We start from the raw sequence: 14,538 nt of genomic DNA on the forward strand, positions 1-14,538 counted from the left end.
TCAATTCTTAATTTTAATAAATATGTTATTTCTTGTAGACGTGGTGGATCATTGATCAAGGTATCCATTGTAACTGAATTATGTGTCCTTGGGTACAAGATTATTTTGTGCTTGACCATGCGTTACAGAAGTGACACCAACCATTGAGTAAACTGATAGACCACAGTAAGTGAAATGATGGGATTAATTTCAATTGAACAAAAGAAATATTTTGGGAGGTGAGTTGAAATGCAGCTGGTCAGACATTGCTCAGCTCTGAATTCCTGCAGTCTGCAGGGTTGTCACTTTTAGGTTCCATTCAAAAGATAAATACCTTGGATGTACTCTGAATCACAGTGGAGAAGAAACAAATGAGTGTCCTTCCAGAAATGATCATGCTATGGAATCCCATTGACAAGACCTAAAGAGTTCCCTAATTAATTATATAAACTTGCATCTCTTTCCAGAAGTGAGGTAAGAATGAAATATTCTGGGGTATTCACCGTTGATTAGCAGCACAACGTGGCTTTGTTTCATTCATTATTCTGCAGTGCAAATTGAGGTAGCGACTCCAGTAAGCAGGTGACAGTCCAAACAGAAACCAGCAGTCACTATTCTTTTGAGATTTTCCTTCCATAGATCTAAAACATAATCATTCCCAATCTGTTTCAGAAGGTTAGCAAGGTCTCACATATTAAACATTAAATTATTACAAATGCTTTTTTCACTGTGATGTACATAACTGAAGAATTGAAATGGAGATTGGTACTACCTATGTGATTTTTCCATAGTGTGTTGTTTTTGACACGCATTTGTGTCATGATTATACTTATATTTATGGGTCTTATTTAATTGTAATTAGAACTTCCTTTTCCAGCTCCATCCCTATGATCATAATATCTGATTCCCAGTTATTGTCAGGCTTTTTTTCCCTCAACATTTCCTGCTCTGTTACTCTCTTCAATGCATTTACATTATTTTTTGCTCTCCGTGCATTCAAAATGTTGCTTGTTGTCAGTCTGAAGAGCTCTTGAGATAATCTAGAGCGTCAATGGAATCTGACGTACTTTTAATCTTTAAATCTTGTCTAATAACACAGCAGGAATTTCAAATGTTGTAAATCATGGGCTTAGAACACTGACCTAAAATTAATTTCAAGCAGAGTTCACCGATATCCATTGTGTTAACACTAGCTTCAACCTGTGAGTGCTGGTTCTTTTCAGAAATGTGAATGAATGGCATTGGGAATTCACTGAGTTAAATGAAATTCCAAAGTCTATCGCTTCCTAGGTTAGTTGAAAAAGTCCACTATTTCAACAAAAAGCCAATAGAGCACAAAGCTTGTTCAATCTCTTGCACTCTCTTTTTTTTTGTGAACAAAGACATTCAGTCTTGTGGCAAATTTGAATTACATTCTGTTTATATTTATGTTGCATTTTGAAAAATAACCTTGTGTCATGAGTTGCAATTAAAAGAAAAGTCTTTTGTATGTGAACTCTATCGTGGACTTGTCCATTATGTTTACACTTTAATGCCTGCTGTCACCATGGTAACATGTCTTGTAAGGCATTTTAACAGGTTAGCATATTGAGTTTAGTGTATCACAAAAGTAACAACTGCCTCCCTGATTGCATCTAATGCTACAAAAACAAAGGTAATATCTGAAAACTACCTTGCAAATATGATCCATTATTGTTTTAATTAGAGCATCAATCAATGGGGTTTTGTTGTAGCAAGGCTTTAATAGATTTTTCCAAGGATTGAGTACCTGCCTAGAAATATCCTAATATGGCAATGTGTCCCCTTAATGATGGATGTGAAAATCAGTTTGCACTCTGAAACTGCTTAGATACAATAACTAGCAGTTAGTTTTGTTTTGTACGAATACAGTAGAGTGAAAAATACCGACCTCCAGTCCTGTTTTTAGTTTTCTCTTTGTTGTTTATCTCATGCACTTAATGACAGGAGCAATCTGTTGAAAATGAGATACTGAATTCTAACCAAATTCATCAAACTGGTTTATATCTGTATCCAAAGGAAATTTCTATCCTAGTCATTATTATCTCCTGTCCTCTATTTATCTCATGCTTCACTTGTATTTCTGAGTATGGTTTTCAGTAGATGTTATTTTATGTTGTAATTTGTGGGTCTATGTGATTGCTCATGGAAATAAATTATTGGCTTTATCAAACAATGAGTTTAGATTTGTGTCTTTTTTATTTTATACACAATACTTTTGTCTAATATATGATGAACTACAAAAAAAAAGTTGATTATGTACAAACAATTGTCTTTAACACACTATATAAAAGTATCACCTTTAGACCTCAATTTCTCAAATATCATCATTTGCTTGATCATTATGAAGGTATTCAACACTTTGTAGCATTGCCCAATTAAATTAATTAATTTCAATTAAACATGTTTAATAAGCAAGGTTTTGGAAGCAAGCCAAATAAAGCTGTTTGAAAGTAGAACAACCATCTTCACATTACTGCCCCTGCTCCACTGAGAGATTATTCTGTTCAGCTACTGTGAATTTTAAATGCCAGTTAAAAAAAGAATACAAAGGCACCATGTAGTACTTAGGATTGCTTAAAGACTATGTGCAACAAGACCATAGTCTTGGGCATGCTCATTTAAAATGAACATACAATGTTCTTATACATGAGATGAAGTAAAATGGGTGAGGTGATGTAAGGGGGAAAGAGGATTGTGATTGTAAGCACTAGTATAAATCTGTTGGACAAAAGGCCAGTTTATGTATTGCATTTTCCTAGTAAGTTGCAAAGGAAATCTTCTCCCATTACTCCCAGAATTGGATCTAAGTTTTTGGAACCTGATTTCAAATCCTATTCTTAATTTGTGTTTTACACCCAGCATACCTACACAGATTGGAATAGGCTTGGTTCATCGTGTTTGATGAAGAGAGAAAGACAATTATCCTACACTAACTTACTTTTCAGGTGTCCTTGCTGGAAAGGCAACAAAAATGGCTCTTTGAGGAGTCACATACTTTCATTCACTAACCATAATCATGAAAAATCACAGAGTTACCTTTCACATGATTCCACTGGCCCTGAGTTTCACATTCTGTCTTTTTTATCATATCCAGAAGTTTTTTTTTATTTAATTGCCTTAGTGTAAAATGTTGATAATCCAACTATCTTCAGACTAAATATCAACATACTATTGCTGGCTACTTCTAACTTCTCCAAGCATTTTTGGCCTTCAATGTTCCAACTCAGAGAAAGCTCAAAATTCACATGAGGTTTAGCCTTCTGCCCCATATCCATTCCATCAGAAAGATGCATTTCTTTCCCCTCCAAAAATTTGTCTGCCTCCACATCTATCTCTTTCCGGGTGAAAAAATAACAATAATACGAATGATAATCACCTACAATTTGGTTAAAATCCCTAATTTTGTCTTTTCTGAAGTAAGATGATAAACCTTAATTTCTCTGGGCAACTAAAAATAGCTAATGAGATGTGATCCAAATAGCAAAATGTGTTACAAAAAGTAAAATCCAATAGTCTTTGCTTCCAAATTTTGAATAATACTTAGAACTTTTTAAGTACTAGGTTAGTTTAGTCTCTTAGAAACAAGACACCTTATTCCCCATCATGTGCATTGGTAAGCTCATAATTTAAGTAAAGTCCAAGTATAGAAACATACAATTGCCATAACCAAAATTTAACAGTTAAAAATAATGGTCAAAAGGTATTTAATATCAAAAGAAGTTGAATATTTTCAAAATCTGAAGAGTGGAAAATCACAATAAGGCTCACTTTTTAGAGGTGGAACTAATCACTTTGTTATTGAAGGAAATGAAAACACAAAGAGCAGCTTGTGGTGAGGAAGGTTGGTCCAAGCTCTGTTAATGACATCATTGATAGGTCCTTGGTCAGCTCATCTGTGTTGAGTTCGGCAGGTTAGCATAAATGGCTTCCTTCTGATCTTCCGCAGTCCTAGAACTTGTTCGTACAGAGGTAGAAGTAAATGCATAGCTGTTTTGGTGGACTCTTCTCTGCTGATAGTAAGGAGTGCCATTAGAATTGCTTTGCAGACACCAACAAATACCAAACACTATCTGAACTTTGTTTTTATAAAATGAATAATTAATATCTATGAATAGTCAGTATTCATAATAGGGAACACAAACAATACCGAGAAACTAAGAGACAGAAATCATTTCAAGCAACGAATGAGTGAATCTTTGTTAAGTTTGGGTCGTACTCCAATCATATTCTTCCAGTTAGTCTATTCTTTTCTGAGAGAAGGATTTATTAATGTAATAAGATTAAGAATTTGTGCAATAATTGTTGTCCATGCAATTTAAGGAAAGGTTAGAGAGGGGGCACTTCGTGCTATGTTAATTCTAAATGTCACAATGTCATTATCACAACCAATTTTGACAGTGAAAATTTCTTCTCATGGTGGGTGGTGACTCTCTATAATTCTCCATTTTAGAGAGTTATGAAGGCTAACTCATTAGAAGTATGTAAATGAATTTTTGAAAGATTGGGGGACTGAAGACTAGGGGGATCTTGTCCAGGAGGAGTTGGGGCCTGAAGTAAATCAGCCATGATCATATTGAATGTTGGGACAGGCTTGAGGGGCCTAGTGCCTATCTCTGCTCCTATTTTCTTGTGTTCCTAAGACCTCACTTAACATCGATACAGATGTACTGACAGTAGAGTTTTCCAGAAAACAGTTAATACTAGGAACCAGAATGAGTTTGCCCCACTAACTTTCTCAGAACTGCTGAGGTATCACAGCTAATTCAGCATAAATCAGGGTACAGATAATGAAGTACCTCAGGCAGATGAGCAACCAAGATAGCCAATGCTTCATTACATTGAGAAAAATGATAAGAGCTGGCCGTTGTTGCCTTTTGCCTGTCGGTACATCGACTGTTCATTGCCTTCCATCATGTGTCATCTGACCCTTGGATTAAATTACCTTTCCATTAGGTTCTACAGCTCACACTCAAGGCAACATGGTTGCATTTCAGCCAGAAAACCAAGATTCCATTAAAGAAATTGATGAGTGTTTTGTGGACCCTCAAGACAATGCAGTTGATTCCAGTATGGGCTGCTAAAGGCAGAGAGAAGTTTGTTCTCTCTGAGGCTGAGATTAATAGATTTGGATAGTTAAAGGATTTAGGGATCAGGTGTTAATGTGGATGAAGGGAAAGAACAGCCTTTGAATGGCAAAGCAAGCTTGTGGGGTTGTGTTGCCTATTCTTGCTTCTATTAGTTATGTTCTCATGAACAGTGTATTCCACTTCAGTCTTCCAAGAAGCTTCATTGTAACTGCACTAGTGTATCTCTTTATTCCTGACATCTGTATGGGCTACCAGAATCAAATGCACAATCTGTCCTTCCATGTAGTTGCTAATATAACCAGATATTCAATGAGTGCAAAAGCAGGAACATTGATTGGTTTTATTTCCATTAGCAACCAGGTAAAACTAATGTTTATACAAGGAAGTATATAACCAGGGAAACATTATTTCGTAAGTCTATTTAATCTTTGGGAAGAACATTCTCACTGCTTTTCAAAGGCAAACTAACTGTAGCATACCAGAACACCTCCCCCCCCCCCCCCCAAGCCCTAAAACTGTCCACTGTAAGGTACCTTTGATCAGTTTCCATGCCTGTGAGGTGATTGTTCTTCATGGCACATGTTTTCTGCTTTGTAGATTCTTAACACATCCTCACAACCCAACAATCCATCTAGCTCTTTTTTTTAGAACTTATTCAATTAATCAATACAGCACCAGCTGAGAATGAACTAAAACAGAAAATGTTGAAGATATTCTGCAGGCAAGGCAACGTCTATGGAAGAGAAAAGGACCATTTCAAATCAATGACCTTCAGAACCAGGACATTGACCTGAACCACTAATTCAGTGGTTCTTCCTCAGATACCTGCTCAGTATCACAAGCATTTTTTCTGCTTTTATTTCAGATTTCCAGCATCTGTATTTTTTTTTGCCTTATCTGAGGGTGTGTTGTACATATGGTTAAGCTATTGTCAAAAATATTCCAGCTTTGGAATACCACTGAGTCATGCCAGGATCAAGCTGACCGACTAGAATTTGTGATGCCAGTGGTACATCACCTTGTTACCAAGGGGCAGACCAGTGAAGTGGCACTTCAAAAGCACCCCTGGTGCCAACTTCTTTATGCCCACCATAAACTTCAGCAGCAACCATCCTTGGTGATTTTGCCCCAAGTCCCCATGCCTCCATCCCGAACTAAGCAGTTCTCCATTTGTAACACACTTAAAGAATGCAATAAGATTAGACAGAGCAGATTATATCTTGCATGAGAAATGATCTGTTGCAACATGGTCCGATTAACACCTGGTCTGTGATATTTGCACACATGCTTATGAAGATCAGTACACTTCCACAAATTCAACATGCTTCACCTCTGCTAAACCAGGTCCCATTGGTTCCAGAGTGATTTAGGTTATCTCCTATTGCAGTTCCAACCTGTGACCATCCAATACTTTAGAAATGATGGGCAAAACTTCGGAATCCTTACAGCATGAAGAAGAATATCCTGAGCAAAGCAGAGTTTGGCATTTCCAAGTCTCTACCATTTTCATGAGAGTCTCCATACGATGAGATCAGAGTAACATGGTCTCTTAACTTTTAATATTTATTTTAAGCTAATCTACCACAATACTCATGTTACTAGCTGTGGGTTTAAATGCTCTTAACACTGAGAAACCTTTATCAAGTCTCTTCTTACTCAACATTTCAATGATTTAAACAAATGTGCTGTTTGGTGTTAGGAACTAATTGGAGCCCCCCTAAGATTCTTACAAATATTACTGATAAGAACAATTAATCACATTTGTATTTCAATCTATTTAAAAATTGGAACTTTACCCCATGCCTAATATCCCATTTCAAAGGATACCTGCTGCATAAATAGGAGGATTAGGAACAGAGTGCTTCTTGTGCCAATAGTTGAGCATTTTTTCATTCATTTGCATTAAGAAACTCATATTCTTACATTATAAATACTAATTCTATGCTGATGTAGCTCATCATTAGATTTACATTAGCAGGTAATGTAGTAATGTTTACTATATAATTTAACTGTACAGAGGTTGTCTTGCCTGATTTCTTTCGGTGCTCTTGCTTTTGAAATGTCTTCTGGCCCTTTTCCGTTTCTCTTTCCTGATGAAAAGAATAGTATACCTTAGTATGATGCAGATTAATCATTTTGCTAATCTATTAACCAGGCACAATTTATAAAAATCACAGAATACATACCTCCACACATAGACAACAATAACAATTATCGATAAAAGGATTCCAAGAGCAACCCCACCAATAATCGGAAACTTTTTAAAGTCTGTAAATGAAGATAAAAAGAAATTAGCATGTTATGTTTTAACTAAGTGGTGGAAGGTATTACTTGACAAACAGCAATAATATTTGATTTGCTAAAGCTGTCGGCTTTTGTTTTCACTGTGAGCTTTTACTGTCGTTCCAGCTCCTACAGAATAATTAAGTCATTACAATTGAGAAATCACTGTGCAAATAGTCACATGGCAGTACACACTGTTGTACCAACAGCTCATATCATGGAAGGGTTAGCAGAGGTCAAAATCCCTGAATTTTGTCAAGTGCTATGAAATTCCATTCTGTTCAGGTGAATACTTAACATGAAAATTGCTTAAGACTATACATGTGCAAGTACAAAGGCCTGTTAAGATCTTCTATTCAGAATAATAGATGCATAACACTGTCCCTAATCTATCTTGCTATGTTCCATTGCAATGTTTTACTTTCCCCTTTCCTTAAAATAATGGACATTGTATGAACCGTGATGATTTGCGCAGCAGCAAGGGTAAGAGATAGCTGTTGTTTAAAATGAATCAAATTATTTACATGGATTTGAGTATCATGAGACATTTCCCCCCACCCCCTCCAAGGGGATTAAATCATCGTGGGAGAACCTGTGAGTTCTTACATTCTTACTTAACCGTAGCAGGACGTTGGATTGGAGAATTGGGAGAGGATGGTTAGGGAGGGCTCCAGGAGCATGAAATATTTTGCCTGTACCACACTGGGTGAACAGAATTGGCCCTTCTATTTTGATTCTTGTAATTGCCTGAATGGGTTATTGTCTAACTCCTGCATCCCAAGTAGTGAGCAGATGTTCTGATCCAGTGCTACATCAGTGCTTTTCTTCAGATATCAATATCAACTAAACAATTACTTGCCTCCTAGTTTTCTATACATCTGGTAAGATATCTGGCTTCTACTGTAAAACCCTGGACCTAACTGAGTGTGGGGAACTGGAAGGTCTTTCAACTTTGTAACAGTCATTACTGTGGTTCCATCAAAGCTCGATCAAATACTTATGTGTCTGGTCAGAAATTTGTTGAATGTGAGGCAAAGTGCAGCCACACTTGTCACTGATATAGTGGGAATGAAGTACATATCAGTTTGTTTAAAGTGAGGTCTAAATCCTGTAGAACATGTCGGGAAAAGAAAAAAAAACAACCTTACATAGACTCCTGGACTGGTATAAAGAGGAAGTGGAACTGAACAGTTGCCTGTGATTGTGAAAGATTGCTCAGCCTCAAAGGAAGCCCATATCACTAAATTAAGAATGGAAAAAGGCACGCTGACCTCAGAGTCATGACATCCTGGGCAGGGGTGCGTCAATGAACATTCTAGAAGATCAGAAGAAACAGGATAAGAGGGCCATCAAGGACATTGGTGGCGATAACCTGTGAACAACCATCACAGAAGGAAGACTCTGAGTTTGGAACTCAGAGAAGATTACAACCCCAACGGAATGAGTCTGGCCAATTCCCCTCCCATGGGTAGTATTTAAGTCCAAGCCATGAGCCTTGTGCTTTAGCATAATGAGTGATGTTAGAACATATGGAATTACTGGAAATTAATTGTAAGCTGACATATCTAAGTAACTTGAATACTAGTAAAGACTTAAGTTGTACTAAACCTTAGTTTGAGAGATTTTTTTGACATGTCACTTGATACCCTATAGAAATAATAGGGTCAACAATCTCCAGCATACTGTGGAGAAAGAAGCTGAGCGGAAACCACGCGTATGTGACCACACAGGACTAACAGACAGTGTCAAGATTTCCAATGAGATAATGAACTGATTCTGTTCAATTCTGGCCTTAAAAACAATATGACATAACATGGCTTCTGATTCGTCTGCAGTCATGCAGAAAGTTGACATATGCTCTCAGAGATTATGGATCGTGGGCAAGATAGTGCAGCAGCTTCACAAATTAGTTAGTTAGGAAAGTGTAGACATTAGGTAATTGTCTGATATTAATATTCACAGTAATGGAAGAGGAAAGTATGATAGACAGGTCATGGAAGTAAATATTGAACCAAAGATTCCCCAGGAGTAAATGGCTTCTATCCCAGGGCTTTAAAGGAGGCAGGTGAGAATGTGACAATGATTTTCCAATGCTTTCTCATCCAGGAACCATTCCTTTAGAAAGGAAATTTGCAAACACTACTTGAGAATCGTAAAGAAGTTGGGGAATTATAGATCAGCTTGCTCTTCATCTGCTGTTGGAAAATTACTAACATCTATAATTAAGGATAGATGAGCTGAACACATTGGATATTTGCAACTTTGCACATTGAAACTTAGCAAAATTTGTCAGGATGGATTTATAAAGTATAAATTATGCTGAATAAAAACTTGAAGTGATAACTAAGTTAGTAGATAACAGAATGTCTATGGTTCTTTTTAAGGACTCATTGAAGGCATTTGTTAAAGTTGAAGTATGCGGAATTGAGATCAAGTTATTGATCAGAGAAGAAAAATGGTTAAGAAGCAAGAGACAGAGATTAGGAAACAAAAGGCAGATAATCAAGTTGGCAAGGAGTGATAAATTGCACTCCAGAGGAATTTGTTTGGGGCCTCAACTAATCCCAGTTATTCTTCATGACTTGGATGATTGTATAGAGATATAGATGATCTAAGTTTGCCTGTGACACCAGTAAGTAGCACAGATACAAATAGATTAAGTGGATAGATTACAATGGAATCAAGGAGCATGGGGAGAGTATCGAAAGTGAAGCTGGCCAAGATTGAATGAACCCTGATCTTATTGAATGAGGAACAGTCTTGATGGGCTCATTGGTCTACCCCTGCTCCTTGTCCTAATGTGGGAAGCTATGCGAAATGGATATTAAAACACACAAGTATGATCTCATCCTCTTCAAACCAAAAAAAAAGATGTAGGAGAGTAGTTTCTAAATGGTTAAATGATAGAAGCAGTAGGTATATTAAAATTCACAGGACTTTAAATATAAAAGGTTCTAGAAAAGAAAGGATTAGAAACTGCAGCATTGGTTGGATCTCATCCTGGAGAACATTGTTCAGCTCTGGACACCACATCTTATGAAAAATAAATTGGTCTTGGAAAATGCTATCGGAACACCAAGCATTGTGCAAAATAGGGTTTTCTGCCTTGTAATTTAAAAGATAAATAGACGAGTTGATCGAAGTTTTTGATGTATTCAAAAGATAGTGTTCTATTCACTCATAGGGTGAGGACATCCTTGACAGAGCTAGCATTCGTTGCTTATCCTGAATTGCCTTTGAGAATGTGGGGGTAAGCCATCTTCTTGAACAATGGCGTATGTGAAGACAATTCAATAATGTTATTAGGTAAGGAGTTGCAGGACTACACCTAGCAACAATGAAAAAAAGGCAAAATGCTGAACTTAGAGGGGAGTATGCAGTTAATGATGTATCCATGTGCCTGCTGCCCTTGTCCTTCTAGACTGGAAGGATCAAGTATTTTGGAAGGCTATCTAAGAAGCCTTTGTAAGTTGTTGCAGTGTATCTTGTAAATGTTAAATGCTACAGGTGCTGTGCATTGGAGATGAAGCAAGTGCATGTTAAATGTGATGGATGAATTACAAATCAAGAGGAGTACTTTGTCCTGAAATGTAATAAACTTACTGAGTTGGAGCTATACTCATCCATGCAAATGGGGAGTATTTCATCTTACTCCTGACACATACTTTCTAGATGGTGAAGATACTTTAGGGAGTCAGGATTCAGGAGGAGAGTCAGATTTTGCAGAGGAAAGGCCAGGGTGCTATTTTAGGATTTGCAAATAAAAACTTCGATATTAAATATAATTTGGAAGAGAAGCAAAAGGTGTAGCCAAACATCATGACAGTGACGCTTACTGCAAAAGCATATGCAGGCAGCATAGTTTCTAAATTTGGGCAATGGATATGGAAACATTTGAAGGTCAAGAGTGGGTATGACAAAAGTATGGATAACAATGGCAATGGTAGTGACGTAGTGAAGGAGCAGCCACTGTTGCCTAGTTGCACAAAAGACAGCTATGGAGATGTGACAAAGATCAGCTAAAAAATTAAACAGAACCCAAGATATGCACCATCAAAATGAAATCCTGATGTAGGGGGTGGAACTGGGAATTTAGGCACACAGTGTGGAGTGGAGAACCAGAAAGGATGACTTTCATTTTGCCTATGTTATTTTTGGCTTATTTGCAAGCTGTTAACCGACAAGAACTCAAAAAGATCATTGATGGTCAAGGAGACAAGGTTGGAAAGGGTAATCTATTGACAAAAAAAGAGAGGATCCGTGGGTGGAAACTTGGACAATCCTGAAATGACTACATACAGGCAAGAGGAGAACTCATTGCAGAGATGTCCATTTTAAAAGAAGTAGGATTGAAGCCAAGCAAGATCATTTGTTTGAGGTAAATGAGGGATGAATGTGTTAGAGAGAGTGTTGAACTCTGTGAGAAGGGTAGGGCGAGATAATGTTTAACAACTGCAGTCTAATGGCATGTAATCATCGACTTTGGATAGGGAATGTTTTACCTTTTAGAATGAGAGAAATGGAACAATACGAGTCCATACAGAGAACGATGGAAGAAAGAAATTTGCCCATTCTCAATTTCAGTGCATTCTTGGTTAGTTAAAATAAGGAGATTAAAGCTCTGACGGGGATTGAAGAGAACAGTGGGATTGAGAGTGTTTTGAGGAGGGAATTGATGAGGAAGGAAATTTTAAAAGGGAGAAAACAGTGACCGGGGAAGGAAACAAAATGTCAGGAGGCCTTGAATGCAGAAGAGAGAGAGGTGCGGTCAGGAACTAGGCTAGGTTTGGTTGAAAGATATAGACAAGCTAATTTACTGCTCCAAACAGAAACTTCATGGAGAGAATTCACTGAAACATGCAAGTTAAATGTAAACAGAAACCTCTTATTCAAAGCAAGGCTCTACTTCTTTGATTTTCAGACCTTGTACAACTTAAACCTCACTCTGGGGATGTTACTAAAGCCCTTAACACCCTTTTATCTTGAGGACTGAAACTAAGCACTCAACTGCCCTGGTTTCCTCTTCCTCTTCACCTCCAAAACTCTAGCCACCCCGTTCCAGAAGCAAGCTTTGACTGCAGATCACTCGATGCTCATCCAAATTCAGAAATTCATGCCAATTTTCCCCATTAATGTGTTACACCAAAATTTACCATGAATCATTTGGAATTTTAAAAAAAACAAGTAAGTGAGAAATCATGAGCTTGAGGGAAGAGCTGAACATATATTCCTTTTTTAAGTTAAAACATGAAGCCATTAAATTATTATTCAGGCACATTAGGCACAGCATGTTTAACAAAAATACTGGTGGAATAATTTTGAGTTCGAATACAAAATTATTCAGATGCCATTAAGATTCATTCAAAAATATGGAAAATTGTAAGTTTCAGCAAAATTTCTTTTTAAGATCACTAATGAATAGTTGGCACAAACATGAGTAATGTGATTTGGAAATTTAGAAAATTACAGAATTGGCATCAGTTCAGGAAATATGCATAAGCTGTAATTTTGTATTTTAAATGCAGTGGCAGATGCTTCTTTTAACAGGGATTTGTAGAACCAACATACAAGTTTGCGTCAAAATGGACATAGAACATTACAGCACAATACAGGCCCTTCAGCCCACAATGTTGTGCTGACATCTTATCCTGCTCTAAAATCTATCTAACCCTTCCCTCCCACATAGCCCCCTATTTTTCTATCATTCATGTGTCTATCTAAGAGTCTCTTAAATGTCCCTAATGTATCTGCCCCCACAACCTCTGCCGGCAGTGCGTTCCACGCACCCACCACTCTCGGTGTAAAAAACTTACCCCTGACATCCCCCTTATACCTTCCTCCAATCACCTTAAAATTATGTCCCCTCATGTTAGCCATTGTCGCACTGGGGAAAAGCCTCTGACTTTCCACTCGATCTATGCCTCTTATCATCTTGTACACCTCTATCAAGTCAATAACTATATAAGAATAGCCTGTCTTATGCCCAGATTTCCCATTTTATGGGCAAGCTGCTGCTAGACTATTACTTTGGCTCAAGTCTGAGGATTTCCTCATAGGATCTATAAGGTAGTACTAAAGTGGCATTGGCCAATCAGGACAACTCCTGAAGAAATTCCTACAGTTGTTACATCTACTTTGTTTCAGTATGATCTATCTTGTTAATTGATGCAGTACTCTATAAAAAGTGCAGCACAATTTTCAGATCCCAGTATTTTATCCAGGACCGAGTTGTATTAGTGAAACCATTCCCCATCAATTTATATTTGCTCAGTCAGAGCCTAAATTGAACAACATTGCATCTTAGTTGATGCCTCTGCAACAGTAATCAAATGCATGGTAACAGTTTGTGCTATTAGAGATTATGAGTTCATACAATCAAAATTAATGGCTGAAATATAAAGTATGATTTGAGCAAGTATCATAAAAGTTGACTATTAATAATTGGTTATTTGCTAAATGCATTAGTATCTTTGATTTACAAGGAGTAATGTACCATTCTGGCATATTCCTAGGTTTGTAGCATCAAATAGAATAATGGTTTTACAAGAGCTTAGCATTACTTGTTGGCTCACTGAAAAAAATTTGGACTGCAATTTTAAAAATTGCATTAAAAAATCATATTTTAGACATACTGTCAGTAAGTCCCACAAAATACTCCTGTCACTGGTAAATTTAGATTTATAAATACAGTCTCTTACCTCACACAGTATGCTTACTGCATAAAATGTAGCATTCTTTATTCTAGTAAGAAATAGCAATTTTGATTTAAAAATAGAAAATGCAGGAAATAAGCAGCAAGTCAGGGAGCTGTGGAGAGAGAAGCAGAGTTAATGTTTCAGATCGACAGCCTTTTATCAAAACCAGGGGAAGTTGGACCATAGAAATTTTAAGCAAACTTCAGTTTAAGCAGATTAAGAGACAAAGAAGGATCAGAGGGAAGAAAGAATGAAAGGGAAGGTCTAGGATGGGGGAAGACAAAGTTAACGGTGGTGGGCCAAGGAAAGAAACAAAAGGTGATTTTGGAAGAGGACGAATGGGAAATAACAGGGTCATGACCAACAGTTTTCATCCAAGAAAATGGTGACTGTGGTTATGATCTGAAAGAGCTGAACTCACTGTTGAGTCTTGAAGGGTGAAATATACAGTTCCTCAAGCTTATGTTGAGCCA

At 37.2% G+C, this 14,538-nt stretch overlaps 1 protein-coding gene across 1 annotated transcript in view; it reads right to left on the reverse strand.

Moving 5' to 3' along the window:
* Positions 1-2,173: 2,173 nt before the first annotated feature.
* Positions 2,174-14,538, reverse strand: part of cd226 (CD226 molecule) — a 37,245-nt gene continuing 24,880 nt past the window's right edge. The window contains exons 4-6 of the mRNA XM_052024025.1: positions 7,274-7,355; positions 7,117-7,177; positions 2,174-4,007 (exon numbers count right to left, since the gene is read on the reverse strand). Coding sequence (XP_051879985.1) covers positions 3,885-4,007; positions 7,117-7,177; positions 7,274-7,355 — 266 coding nt within the window. The 3' untranslated portion in view covers positions 2,174-3,884. The remainder of the gene's footprint in view (positions 4,008-7,116; positions 7,178-7,273; positions 7,356-14,538) is intronic.

This window comes from Pristis pectinata, chromosome 9 (genome assembly GCF_009764475.1).
Source record: "Pristis pectinata isolate sPriPec2 chromosome 9, sPriPec2.1.pri, whole genome shotgun sequence".
In the NCBI taxonomy this organism is placed as follows: Eukaryota; Metazoa; Chordata; class Chondrichthyes; order Rhinopristiformes; family Pristidae; genus Pristis; species Pristis pectinata.